Source organism: Lemur catta, chromosome 15 (assembly GCF_020740605.2).
Source record: "Lemur catta isolate mLemCat1 chromosome 15, mLemCat1.pri, whole genome shotgun sequence".
Lineage (NCBI taxonomy): Eukaryota > Metazoa > Chordata > Mammalia > Primates > Lemuridae > Lemur > Lemur catta.
In genome coordinates, this window is record NC_059142.1 from 12,265,903 (window position 1) to 12,280,285 (window position 14,383).

Genomic DNA, 14,383 nt, shown 5'->3' on the forward strand with positions numbered 1-14,383 from the left:
TGTGCTGCCAGGGTCCAGGCACAGGCAGCCGAGCCCGTGGGAGACAACTTGGCCAATCCTGGAGAAACGGGGGGTCGCGGCCATCCTTGGGCCCATCCCAGGGCAGCCCCCTCCCTGGAATCCAGTCTGTCTGCCCATTCAGCACGGCCAGGGCCCATGTGCCTCTGCCCTTTCTCACTAAAATGAGCTGTTCTAGACCTTTCACCCTCTTTTCTAAATTTAAAGTGTCCCCTATTTCCAGCCCCTGGTGGCCCTAGAGCTCCTGAGTGTCCCCAGCCACGTCACTCCTCCCAACCACTTGAGCAAACTGGAAGACACCTTCTACCCTGACATCAGCAATTATGCCAAGGGCCATTAGCCTCTCAGCGTGACTATTTAGAGACCCCACATCTGTCACTGAGACGCTTTTTCCTGTGGGAAGATGTTCTCCCTCCCGTGGGCAACAGCTGCCCCTCTCTGTGTCTGACCCCAGAGAAAGGGCCCTTGGTGCCCCGGGACATTCCGCCCCATCACACAGACCCCTTCGGGGCGGGAGGACGGCCGCAGGCTCTGAGGAGATGTGCGCGCCCTGCACGGCTCCTGCTCCTTAATTAAAAGCCACTGGTGGTTTCTGCTCAGTTCTGGTTACGCCTCTTTATTGACCCGCCTGCTCGTGTCTCTCCAGGTCTCTTCAGGGAAGATGAGCCCTCGGGGGAGGGGTGGCGCACAGTCACACAGTGGGGCCCCAGCAGCCCTGTGGCCTGCAGCCAGCCTCCCCGTCCTTGACAAAGGTCCAGGCACACCTGGGGCAGCCTCCATCCCGGCCCTTCCGTGTGAGGGCAGCAGCCCAGGCCTGGGTTGGGTGGGACGGCGCAGGCCCCTAGGACTCCCAGTCATCCTCATCCTCCTCTCCTTGCGGCTGCTGAGGCGGAGGCAGAGGCGGGATGGAGTCTGACACTCGGGCAAAGGCACCTCCTGGGCCCTCACTGGCCCCTGACCCAGGTCCTTTCCCGGAGATCCCTGGGAGGGAAAAGGCTGAGAGTGAGGGAGCTCAGAGGGGGCACCAGTTCACCAGTCCCCGGAGACTTAAAGAAAGGAGAACATGGAAGATGCAAAATATCCCAGGCCCGGCCCAGGGAAGGCAGCTGTGGCTCCTACCTTTGCGCCTCATGGCCAGCTTGTTAAAGAGATCCGACATCAGGTCCCCGCCTTGGCCTGTGGCTCTCACTGCAACACAGAAGCCACAGTTCGGGGGTTTAGTGACACGGGCCTCCTGGTTCCCTGTCCTCCTGAGACAGTCCCCAGCCCTCCATGGCCACCGTGTTCACCACGAGCTCTCAGAGCTTCATCCCTGGACCCAGCACTGGGCACCAGTAAGACAAAGGTGACGTTTGAGGAGTACTCCCACAGCCACCCTGGGAGACACTGCACGGGGGAGGAAAGTGGCCCAGAGAGGTTGGGCAACCCGCCTGGGACACAAAGCATGGCAGCAGCAGGACCAGGCAGTCTCAAGAGGCTTCGAGAAGTGGCACTGAGCTCACGCTCAGGTCTCTGTCTCTAAAGTACCTGATGATTTCCTTGGACAACTCTTGCAGGGTCTGAGAAGATTTTGTCCTAGTTTGAGCTGGGTGAGCTCAGACAGGAAAGCTCCACTAAGCGGCTCCCAAACCAGGTGGGAGCCCGTGGCCGCCTGGGGCTTCCAGCAAGCGCCCTGGGGAAGCACAGCGGGCTGGCGAGGAGCTGGGGTGTGAGCCTCACCCGGGGGAGGGGGACAGAGGGCACCCTGAGGGACCTGGGTGGTGTGGGAGGGCAGGGTGGTGGTTTGCTTGGAGCCCTCCTCCTGCAGTGGCCCTGGGGTCCCCTCACCTTGTTCCTGCTCCTTCTGTTTCTTCTTCTCCAGCTTGCGCTCCTTGACGCTGCGCAGCTTGGCCTTGCCGATGCCCCCAGCCTGGCGGATGGACTCCAGCAGAGAGGCCCGGCCGCTGGAGGGCTCGGCCACCTCCCTGGGCGCTCCCTGGACCGGAGCTGGGAGGGGAGAAGGTGCGAGGAGGCAGCGCTGCTCAGGCAGGGCTGGGCTGTGGGACGGCCTCGCCCAGCCTGCGGTGGGGGGGACGCTCCAGTCCTGAGTTGTCCCCTCAAGAGCCTGGGGGAGGCGCCTCCTCTTAAAAGAGGAAGCGGGTGGCGCAGCCAGGCCTTCGGAGACCCAGTGGGGCCGGGACACTGATGTCTGAGCCGCCCGAGCTCAGGAGTGTTGTGTGCAGTCACCTCCCGCCCTGTCCACCCCCGTGACCAGCTGCCACCCTGTGAGTTATCCACGTGCTCACAGTGTCTACTCGACACGGGAGCCTGCAAAGCGTTTCTGTGCCGTTTCTGGATCCTGGACACGGACTGGGAGATACGACATTAAACCTGGAATTTTGTAACTTCAGGGACACTGAATATTTTGTTGCTGTAGTTTTCAATTGGTTTTTAGCAGACCCCTTTCTTACACTGGTTTAACTGGGGTATGGGGGTGGGGGGCCAGAGCCCCACAGTTCTGGAGGTCAGAATTCCAGAGCTCTACAGTTTGAAAACCACTATTTTATGAACCTAGTGAAACAAGATACTTGAAATGAGGACTATTCTCAAAATCGAGGATTTATGACCACTTAACATACCTACATAAGATCCCTCAGGGATCCAGAAATTAGAGGCCCCCTCAGCAAAAGCCCCCACCCCCGCACTGCTCCCACCTGAAGGGGACACGCTGCTGCCGCTGTCGTCCTCCCTGGCACCTTGGCCTGCAGAGGCCACAGTCTGGGGAAGGGGGGTGCTGACCAGCGCTGCAGGAGCTGGGGGAGGCGGCGGTGGGGGTGGAGGTGGTGGGGGTGTGCTTAGCACCCCATCTGCTAGGTCTGAAAGGGAAAGTGGGAAAGTGTGAGATGCCCAGGGAAGAAGGTGGCCCAGAAGGGAGCTCCCAGCGCCCAGCTTCCCCCAGCTCACCTGGCTTGAAAGGCTCAGCTACCTCTGTGTTGAAGGTGGGCAGTTCTGGAATGGTGCCAGGGGCAGAGGGGGCGATGCCAGGCCCCAGGTCAGCGCTGTACGTGAGGTCATCCGCGATGCCGGGCAGGTCAGGCAGGTAGGACGGCACGTCGATCTCAGGTACCTGGCCCAAGTCTGGCACATAGAAGTAGTTCTCTGGAACCTGCAGGATTAGGTGGGGGCATGTGAGTAGTGACAGGAACCTGTAGGGGCAGCCAGCAGGTCCTCGTGTGCACCCCACAGAGCTGGGTGGGATACCGCCTGGAGAACAGCCCGGGCAGCCCCCGCCTCCCTCCCCACCTGCTGCTCCAACTGCTCCCTCTTGCTGATGGACAGGGGGGCATCGAACAGCTTCTCCTCCGTCTCTGCCCCCAGCATTATGTGGGTCTTTGTGACAGCACCAGCCAGGGGATCCAGGAGGACATACTTCTTGTACCTACAGGGGCAGGGTGGGGGCAGGCAGGACATCGTCTGTCCCAGGCCTCCAGAGCCAAACCCCACAGTCAGCCCCTAGCTCCCAGCCTCATGCTCCTGCCAGCCAAAGTCTGCCACCCCTGGGGTCCCCGCTGAGCAAGACAAGCCTCCCCCAAAACCCCATGGCCCTGCCACCGTCTGGCCATACAGGTTCTCAGTGGTGTTGAAGAGCAGCAAGGAGCTGACAGAGCTGATGTTGCTGGGAAGAGCCCCCAGCCCCTCCTCGGCGGCGTCCTCGGGCTGCGGCGTGGTGCTCACACACACCGGGAAGTACTGCAGCTTCTCCTGGGGAGGGCAGGAGTGACAGACGGTTAGAAATGTCAGTGCCAGCCAATGCGACCCAACCCCGTCTTGGAGAACAGAACCCACAGTGGGCCCTCTGCCCCTCCCCAGCAGCCAGCCTCTAAGCAAGTGGCCAGTGGCAGGGGTGGCCCTCACCTGTAGAGCCCGCCCATCCAGGGGCCGGTGCTTGCTCTGGATCCTGTGGCGGGGGCGTCTCTGCAGGCCAGGGTCCTGGGCGCCCGTGAAGATGGAGCTGTGTTCCTGCAGGTGCTCTGGAGCCGGGTACTTGGCGCTGGAGAACACCTGTGGACACGGGGCCAGCCTGAGGGGCCCGAGAGGCTCCAGACAGCCGAGGGTTGGGCGGCAGGTGGAGCTGGGGCCGGGGCCCTGGGCGGCAGGAAAGCCCCAGGTCTGGCTGACAGCAGGGGCAGGGACCTGAGCAACCTCTGACACGGGAGAGGGAGGCGCTGCCCACCAGCCACACATACAGGGTCACGAGTGCTACCTTGATGGCCTTCTTGCTGCCCTTGATCTTCTCAATCTTGGCCTGGGCCAAGGAGACCCTCTCCCCGATGGCCTGCAGCTGGCTCCGGCTCAGCTCCACTCGCTGGGAGATCCTGCCACAGAGGAGATCCCTGAGTCTCGGGCTGCTCCCGACCCCCGCAGCCACCGGCGCACCTCTCCTGACAGCAGCCCTGCCAGGCCGGGGACTCGGCCAAGGGCTCTTAAGTCGGTGCTACCCACTAGTCAGGGCTGAGCTCAGTGCTGCCCACGTGACCTCTACAGGGAAATCCGACCTGGAGGGTCTGGAGTTAACTGCACTGGGTCCTCGGAGCTCCCGGAAGGGATGGAAACCGCCCTGGGCCCGAGCTGGCACCTGTACCCACCATCAGTCAGGCGCACAAAGAACCCCAACTGCTCACAGGCAGGCGCACAGCTGTGACAGCTGGCACCGCCTTTCCACACACCTCACCACCACATGACGGAGACAGACCTGGCCTCTGCAGAGGACACTGGAGTTCAGAGAGGCCAGAGACTGGCAAGGCTCGACCTAAGTGCCACCAGCTGAGTTCAGACCCTAGACCTGCGGACGAGGACGTGCCCCTGCATGTGACCAATGTGCACAGGCTCTTTCTGGTCTGGCTGCTCACCTGCGCCCTCTCTCCCCGGACAAGGGTGGGCTCCGGGACATCAGCCACCTGCTATTCCCTGCATGTGCAAGCATGTCTGTTTCATGGCCTCTGCATCCAGTGCACTGCGTGGTGCAGACATCCACGTGGCTGGCTCCTGCATGTCACCGAGTCCCCTCCTCACTGAGGCCCTTGTGACCCGGAATCCGGAGATGCACCTGCCACGTCCCAACCCCACGCCTGCTGTGCTTTCCTCCACGGTGACACTGGATGTGGCACATCTCTTGCCTGCTGTGCTCCAGTCCAGGGGGTCAGGGCTGGGTTTTGTCCCCTGCTGCATTCCCAGAGCCTGGGACAGTGCCTGGCACGTGGTAGGGGCTCACTCCAGAACTAAGGAATGACTGAGGTCTAAGTGTCTAACGCTTAAAGGTACAGGCCCCACTCGCACTTTTCCACATTGTTTGGCCAGAGGGACGTTCTCACTGCAGAGTGAACTCTGAGTCACAGGTGCCCTGCTGTCCTCCTCTCAATCACCCGTAGCTCCCCTACTCCCAGGAACCCCAGCCCTTGGCGACGACAACCGTGCTCCACATCCAGAGCGGTCACCTGAGGCCCCCTGCGAGAGCAAGTGTGTGACAGGCACGAGAAACTAGAGGCAGAGGCTCAAGTCTGCTTTTCGGGGAAAGGTAGGAGGGCGAGGTGGGGTGACACAGGGGCCTCACTGTCTCCAAGGTCAGAGACCCCAGGACCAAGAACGACTGTGATCTCGCTAAGGGTGAAATGCACAGTCAGGAACCTGCCCAACCTGCCTGAGCCACTCCCACCAACTCCAGAAGGTCTCGGCCTCCAGAAAACCCACCCATCAGCCACTTGCACAGTCCAGGGGTCTCCCGGCCCCTCATGGGTGGGGGCGCAGCGAGGGGGCGGGGCTGGACTACAAGCAGGCCCCACAGCAGCCAGCCAGGTGGGCAGAGGAGGCCACCGCTTCCTTCCCGCCAGAGGAGGCAGAGCGCGGCTCCGTCTCTCCCGACGGGGACGAGCTGCTTTAATGCAGCCCCATTCTGCCCCCGGGTGCTGAAGCAACGTTCCCTGGTCACCTGCGTGACCACCCGAGGTCCACGGGGGACAGGGCAGGACACTGGGACTGGAGACAGAGGCTGCTCTGTCCGGCGCTGCCGTCCAGGAGAGAAGGGCTGATGGCTCAAAGTGGCAAAGAGCGAGCTCAGCAACAGCCTGGCAAATTTCTCCAGTGGATTCTTACACCGGGTCGGTCAGCACTTACGAAAGGAAGAGGCGAGTCCCGGGCCCAGTGCTGTGCTCGGGTCACAGCATGTGTGCTCTTGGCAGGGCTATTACACTGGTGTGAGGGGAGAACCCGCAACACAGCGCCCCTGGGGCGGATTCTGACGGCTCCTGACGGAACCCTGTGGAGGAGACGGGGCTGTGGGCTGGAGGCGAGTACACAGGGGACAAGTCACAGCAGACGCACCACAGCGCCCACACGGCCCTGCTGGGGAGAGGCTGACCCCAGCCCTGCATGTGGGGCGCTGGCAGGGCCCGTCCAGTTCAGCCAACACCTGAGTAGGAAGCTGGGGACATCAGGCAGTGAGGGCCAACGGCCGCACAGGGGCATCGGTGACAAGAGGGAATTCCCAAACAAGGAACGTGAGGCTGCTTTAGGTTTAAACAACCACGTGCGCACACACAGAAGGTAGAGGGAACGTGGTTTAGAGCAGTTCCCGTGAAGAAAGACCTGGAAGTTTCAGTGAAGGAGAAGCTCGGGAGGGGCCGACAGCAGTGTGGTCTGGAAGGCCGTGCTGGGAAGGGCTCTCAGGCCGCGCTGGGGCTGGGATGTTGACGGGCAGCGCCCACCACGAGGGCGATTTGATGCCCATTCCCGGTCCAGACGCCCCTGGCCTGGGCCTACTTCAAGGCAGGTCAGTTTCCAAGCTCATGGCCGAAGCCGCGCCCTGTGGCACATCTGCCCACCACGCGGGAGGAAGCTGCCTCTGCCGGCCTCACTGGGTCTGCTCAGAGCTTGGCCTCAGTCCCTCTCCCTCCACCTGCCCTGGAGGGGACGTTTCCCAGCATCCTCTCTTGCTGCTTCTCCTCCCAGCCCTCAGCGATCAACACGTGACTTGAGTGTGTTTGGTTCCTGAAGCGCAGAGCTGCGCGGTGCGGCCAGAGGGGATCAGACGGCGCACAGCTGCCCCCAGAGCCATTCAGGTCTAGCGGGGAGGCACGAACTCAACATCCGTAACCACAGCGTCCCACGGACCTGGGTCCCACATCTCATTCGCAGCAGGGTGGCGTTGGTTCACCCGAGAAGGTGCTGGCTCAGCGCTGAGACACAAGGAGCTGCAGCTCTCCAGCTCAGAACCACCAGTGGCCCCTGAGGCCCCGCCAGCCCCTGCTTGCTCCAGGCACACGGGCTCCTTCCAGGTCCTTCCCACTTCTGCCTGTTAGCCCATGCCCTTTCTTTCTGGAATGTTCTTCTTCCCGATCTACCCACTCGCTCACATACATCTCCCCTGATCCCCCCAGACCAAGCCAGGACCTGTCACAAGTCCCATAGCCCATGTCCCCTTCACAGACAGATGCCAACAACCCCACAGAATCTGGGCCACAACCTGGTTTGAATGGTGGCTATGCCATGTGACCAAGTCTCTCAGCCTCTCTGTGCCTCAGTTTCCTCATCTGTACATTGGAGGTAACAACAGGACCTCCCCATACAGTGTAGCAAGCATAAATGAGTTAGTGGTACATACTAAATGCTATATAAATAATAATCACAAAATATTATAAATATGTCTTCACCATTGTCATTAAATAACTAATCATCCCAGTGGTTGTTCGTCTCTCCTGCCAGGATGTCCTCTAGCTGGACAGGGCCGCTGCGATATTCGTTGCTGTATCCACAGAGAGTATTAGCACAGGGCCTCGCACACAGCAGTGCCGGGTAAACACCTGCTGGCTGCAGGAACCAGTGAAGGAACAGGGCCCGCGGTGGGAGGACCAGCACCAGCTGGGAGAGCAGAGGCACCGCCGGGGCCCGAGGCACCCACAGGAAGCCGGAGGCCAAGGGGGGCGGTAGGCAGTGAGCTCCCAGGCACTGAGGAGAAAACGCTTGTGCACTGGGCTCCTGCCTTGGACCCCTCCTGCACAGGGAAGCCAGCCGGGTCCCCCAGGACCAAGAACCAGCAAAGGGGCTGCTCCCAGAGGGTGTGTGCCTGGGACTGGAGAGAGGACTGCAGGGACAGGGGAGGCCCTCTGATCAGGTGGGGGTGGGGGCGGCACCTACCTGCTAAAGATGTCTGCGGAGACCTTCTGGAGGTACTGCAGGGCATCCGCCACCTGCTGGATGGCCTCCTCCCGCCTCAGGTCTGGCTGGATGAGGGGCACCGCGTACGTCTGACCTGCCAAGCAGTGCTGGGTCCTCACGGGAGTCATGGTGCCTGTGTGGGCGAAGCGGAGCTTCAGGACCACCCCACGCTCACCCCTCCCACCCAGCACAGCCTCATCCCACCCGCCTGCACAGGGCAGAGAGCATCTGGTGGGGGCAGGAGCTCACAGGAGGCAGCTGATGCCCGTTAAGGGATTGAGGGAGGGCGAGGGCAGGACCAGGGACCGGGGAGTTGGTAGGGACAGTAGGGGAATTCAGAGAATGGGGCAACATTTCCTGTCTCCCTAAAAGGTGCATGGTACCTGCAGGCACCCTGTCCATACATGGTCTCAGTTCAACTCCCCACACGTGGAGAAACAGGAGAGAAACCCTGGCCGCAGAGTGAAAAAGAGGCTGGAAGCAGAGGGATGGATGGGGGAGGGGGAGGACGCTGCCTGAATCAGCCCCAAATGGTACCAGATGTGGAAAAGCACAGAACATGTGCACACTTGGGTTCTTCCCACTGGAACCCCCAGGAACTCGGGGCCTGCTCCTGACACAGACTAGGCAGTGGCGAGTGACTCTAGGTAGAGGAGCGTCCAGCCTCTGCTCACACAGGCTGGAGCTAAGGGGCCAGGAGGGAGAAGGTGCATGGGGGGCAGAGGACAGGAAGGAAAGACACTCCTCGAATTGCAAGGCCAGGGCAGGGTCTATTCATATTGAGTCTAATTAACTCCTCTCCCTTATGCCACTACAGCAGCAATCACCTGCAGATGGCGCTAATTTGATTGGCAAGACTCAGGCCAGGCAGAGTATTAAGGTATCAGGCCCCTATAATTAGGCCTAATCACAGTGCCTCACTGGAAGACCGTGAGCAAGACATTAATCAGCCCTGGCACTGTGCCCAGATATGCTCCCTAGGCACCACACTGGGGCCTTTGGTTGCAATGGAGGTGTGGATGGGGACTGACTAAGTATGGCAGGAAGGGCCTAGGAGGCTTCATTTGAGCTTAAAGTGCTGTGTGACCTTGGGTAAATTGCTAGCCCTCTCTGAATCTCTGATTCTTTCCATTTCCCATTCTCCAGACTGAGAACTGACACTGCTCTTAAGAAGTGGTTATTCCCAAAACTAATAATGCATATGTTAGACAAATATATCACACAAACACGTTCACCAAGCCGGAGCCCACTCCTGTTCCTCCTGCTGGCTTCTCTAGCCCATCCTTCTACCTTCCTAGTTCTGTCCTACCCTCCTGAGGCCACCACTTTCTGTGCTCCGAGATGACCGTTCTGCTCTTCAGCTCTCTCTCCAGCAGCCAGTTCCTCCACTGCACTCATGCTTCCAGGCAGGACACCCTCAGAGTCCCAGACCTGCACCTGCCCTGAATGCTCATCAGGGCCAAGGAGTTACTCCTCCCCTCCCCACTTCTCTTCCGTCCTGTCAAATAACCAAAGCAGGTCCCCAACCATCTCAGGAACCTGACCCCCTGAGACCAGCACATGCCTTTCAGGAATTTTCTTTCCCCTGCCCTCCTTCCTGTTTATACTGACGCAGATCTGCTGTCATTCCTGACTTAGTCTGTGCCTCTGGCCTTCCAGCTGTAAGATCTGGAGGCGGGAAAAGATAGAAGATACTTTCTGCACATATCTGGAGATGAATTCCTTGTTAGTTACCACATCTGAATGTATGTGTTTGTGTAGGCACACATGGGAGAGGGCACAAGTCTCCTAAACAAGGAAGTAGCAAGTCTGTTCAAGAATTAAGAGACCTGGCCAGGCACGGTGACTCACATCTGTAATCCCAGCACTTTGGGAGGCCGAAGCAGAAACAGGAGGATTGCTTGAGGCTAGGAGTTTGAGACCAGCTGGGCAACATAGCAAGATCCCATCCCCACAAAAAATAAGAAAAATTAGCGAGGTGTGGTAGCATGTGCCTGTAGTCCCAGCTATTCAGGAAGCTGAGGCAGAAGGATTACTTAAACCCAGGAGTTTGAGACTGCAGTGAGCTATGATGCAACTGTACTCTTCCTGGGAAACAGAGCAAGACCCTGTCTCTATTTAAAAAAAAAAAAAAAGAATTAAGAGACAGAATACAGCTGATTAGTGGCTTACCCTTTCTGTCTGCAAATGTCTTCTGATCATCTATTAAACACAGGACAAGACTGCAACAAGGATGAATAAGACACCACACTAGCCAGGGAGATACCTCAGAAACAATGAAACCTCATGTGATAGGTGCTCCAATCCTGCCAGGAATACAGAGCTAAGGAATGATAAATCCCTTCTGGGGTTCGGGGAGTCAGGAAGAGCCTCTTAGCAGAATCTGTACCTCTCTACCAGGCTCAGGGAGACAGGCCAGAGAGCACTCCAGGTATAAGAACAGCTTAAACAAAAGGGGTGTAGGGGAATGGCACGTGGTCTTGAGTGTGAGAATATAATCATCCTTGGGGAAGTATTAAGAAAAAGAATGATGAAGACAGGCCAGTTTGGGAGAAACACTGAATACCAAGGCTAGGAACCTGGACTTGAGCCAGGAATGAAATCCTTAGAGCTGTGCTACCAATATGGTAGCCACCTGCTACACGTGGCTATTGAGCACTTAGAATGTGGCTAGTCCCAAACGAGATGTATTTTAAGTATAAAATTCACAGCGAATTTCAAAGATTTAGGAAAAAATATAAAATATCTCATTAAAATGTTTATATTGATTATATGATGATATACTTGTTTATGGATATACTGGGATTAAAAAATGTACTAGTAATTTCACCTGTTTCTTTTTACTATTACATAGTTTTCTTTCTTTCCTTTTTTATACTCAGTCTCCTGTGATTCCACACTTGATCTTAGCCAAAAGGCCGAGAAGTTATCCGTCTCTTGTGATCCTAAAAAAATAAGTCTCTGTTTCTCTTTTCAAGCAGAAGATACACTAGAATGGATTCTGGCCTAATCATCAAAATTAATCATAACATTATAACTTTGTTGCTTCTTCCTTCCTACATTTGATAGTTCTTAAATTATTATCACGAAGACAATCTTATTGTCCTTCGTTCTGCAAATAGTATTGTATTATGCTACAATACTACTACTAATTACTAACATTAGCTAATAATACCTATATATGTTAGAACCATTCTAACTCCTTCTCAAGAATCATCTCATTTGTTAGTATGTCAATTTATCATCCCCAATTTTAGATAAGGAAATGGAATTGGACAGACCAAATAACATTTTTGTCAACATCAAAACACTAGCGTGTGATCAAGCCCAGTCTTGAACCTATCTTGTCTGAATTCAGAGCGTGTGTTACTTATCAGTATGTTTTATTGGTTTTATACATTAAAAAAGTAAATCTTAAGAATCCAACACTTTGTTATTGCTACCAATTGTAAGACACCTTATCTTGATACTCTGTCCTCACATAAACCTACACTAGATCTTTTCCATATTAAGGGAAAAACAAGGGGATCTCACACTAGCTGAGCCCCTCCTGTGTGGGAAACACTTTCATTACCATAGCAGACATCAACCCAATTGTTTACCTTCACAACAAAGCTTCGAGTTATGTATTATGATCTATTTTTATGAATGAGAAAACCCAGACACAAAGACGTTACTTGACAATTATCTTTTGAAAAGCCTGTGGTGCTCATCTAAATGGATGATGCATAATCTCTTATTTAGTGGAAACACACAATAAATAGTTGAGAAGACACAGGGGGTTTAGTTAAAAAAAAGTTTAAAAATTTAACAGCAGTCTTCTATTAAGGAGTTTTAGAAACCGTAACTCCTCAGTTCCGTAACAGATGATTGTAATTCACTCTAGGTCTGTGATATTTCCTGCTCATCCATTTTTGTTACTGTTTAATGGATTCCATAAATACATATTCTTTAATAACCGTGCTTTTCTGGCATCTATGCCATGTTCAAGCTTTTTTCCAGATTCTTTTAATTGACAAACATTATATATATTTATCGTGTATCGCATAATAGTTCTGTAGGACAGCGCTGCCTTAGAGAATCTGGGAAGAACTACGTAAGCTCCCAGAGAAACGAACTACACCACGCCCCTCTCTCATAATACGGTTTACAATTTCGGAAGTGCGCGGCACCCTTCCTGCAAACCACTCTGACGCCCCGCGCCAGGCTCTCGACCCCAAGTTTGAGAACCTCAGCTGTGGGCCCCGGGCACCGAGCAGGGCTTAGGCAGCGTGGGGGCCACTAAAAGTGGCCGGCGGCCCGCTCAGTAGCGACGGGAGCTGCAAAGGAACCGCGCGACGATTCGCTTCGGCCCGTTCCCAGCACCGGGACGCAGAGGGAGGGAAGGCGCGGGACCGTCCCGGGCGGCGGGCGAGGGAGGCAGCGGGGCCTGGAGCCCGCGGTCCCCGCGCCCAGCCGGCCTCTGCCTCGCCGCGCGGGGGGTTGGGGGGCCGGAGAGACAGGTCGCGAAGCGGGACGCAGACGCATCTTCCGGCGGGCAGAGAGGTCCCCACAGAGGCGGATGTGGGACCTCCGGGCCCAGGCGCCTCTGAGGGCGCTCGCTCGCTCCGGTCCCCCTGAGGGCAGCGACCTCGTATACGGCTCCGCGCCCGGCCTCCCGCCAAGAAAGGGGCGCAGGGGCCGCCCAGCCGGGCCCTCACCCCCACCCCACCCCTCTGGGCCCACCCGCTGCCAGGCCGCCCCCAGACGCCAGACGCCCCCCAGACCCCACCTGCAGCCGGCCGCGGCGGCGCTCCGCCCCTACGCGCGCACGCACGCGCGCTCCCGCCGCCGCTGCGCACGCGCCGCCGGGTCCTAGCACCGCCCTTCCCGGACGCCCAGACAACCTGCCGCGCCGCTTTGGACCCGATGACCTGGAGTGCTCCCTGGACTCCCCGAGTCGCCACCGGAGCAGAATCCCACGCCCCCGCCGAGTGTCCCACGTCCACGCGGCCGGATCTCTTGCCTTCCGAGCGCCAGGCCGCCCCCACCCGCGCGCCCAGCGCTGCAGACCGTCCTCCCACGCCCCTGTCCCCTCTCTGAGTCCCCTCAGGCTCACACCCCGGCTGTCGCCGCCCTCGCCCCCTGCGGGCAGCCCGCGCCCCGCAGGTGCCCCCGCAGGACGCCCCGCTCGGGTCGGAGCCGCGGCCCCTCCCGCCGCACACACCGCGCTGCTCCCGTCGCCTCACCCGCCGGCTCTTCCCGCCGGCACCTCTGCGGGGCTCTCCGGGCCCAGAGTTCCCGCGCACCCCCTTTACAGGGGAGCTCGGGCAGCCAGACGCAAAGGACAGACGCCCCGTGATTCCACGCCCCTGAGGCACCTGGAACAGCCACAGTCAGAGTCGGGGGGTGGGGGCGGCCTGGGCGGGAAGCGGGGCGGGAGCTGCGCAGGCAGCGTTCAGTGCCACAGAGTTTAAGAGGACGAAACGCTTCGGAGATGGATGACGCGATGCGAATGGACTTCATGCCACTAAATGGACACTTAAAAATGGTTAAAATGGTCCATTTCATGTTATGTATATTTCACCACACACACCAAAAAAAGCTAATAAACAGCTGGTAAAAAGAAAGAAAAAAGAGGCTTTAAAAAAGTTAAATATATAAAGGAAGCATCGGTCGAGAGATCCAGCAATAGTTCCTCCTGGAATCCACTGTCTTGCCGCAAGACTTTCTGGCCCTTCTCTTTTAGGGTTGCCAGATAGAAGTACAGGATGCCTAGTTAATTTGAATTTCAGATGAACAACGAATAATTTTTTAGCATAAGTATGTCCCCACTGAGCATGGAGATGACATACAACATACTTATACTAAAAAAGTATTTGTCTAAAATTCAAAATTAACTAGACGTTTTATTTTTTATTTGCTAAATCTGGCAACTCTATTCCCTTCCTCACACTCTCCCACTCTCCCTGTTTTGTCCTCCTTCCTTGCCCCCCTCTTCTGGGGGAGTTAGGTTGAGTTGTAACAAGAACATGTCACTGTCTGGATGGCTGCAGCATATGGTCCCCACAAGTGATGAGGAAAAGAGGTGGGTTTCCACCTATGTTGCAGACTGAATGTTTGTGTCCTCCCAAAATTCACCTGTGGACACCCTAACCCCCAATGTGATGGTGCTAGAATCGGGCACCTTGGGTAG

General features: G+C 57.0%; 1 protein-coding gene across 3 annotated transcripts; it reads right to left on the reverse strand.

The window, feature by feature from the left end:
• Positions 1-618: 618 nt before the first annotated feature.
• Positions 619-13,538, reverse strand: LOC123620506 (WASH complex subunit 1). Of its 3 annotated transcripts, none has more exons than XM_045525789.1 (11): positions 13,437-13,538; positions 8,188-8,341; positions 4,262-4,373; positions 3,913-4,059; positions 3,623-3,759; positions 3,301-3,436; positions 2,962-3,163; positions 2,712-2,873; positions 1,846-2,004; positions 1,138-1,206; positions 619-999 (listed from the first exon to the last, which is right to left on the reverse strand). In XM_045525789.1, the coding sequence occupies exons 2-11, from the start codon at positions 8,334-8,336 to the stop codon at positions 860-862; spliced, it is 1,413 nt and encodes a 470-aa protein (XP_045381745.1). In that variant the 5' UTR covers positions 8,337-8,341; positions 13,437-13,538; the 3' UTR covers positions 619-859. The 3 variants fall into 3 exon arrangements, with proteins under 3 accessions (XP_045381745.1, XP_045381743.1, XP_045381744.1); XM_045525787.1 differs by lacking the exon at positions 13,437-13,538 and adding an exon at positions 12,980-13,053; XM_045525788.1 differs by lacking the exon at positions 13,437-13,538 and adding an exon at positions 10,381-11,042.
• Between the last annotated feature and the right edge of the window lie 845 nt (positions 13,539-14,383).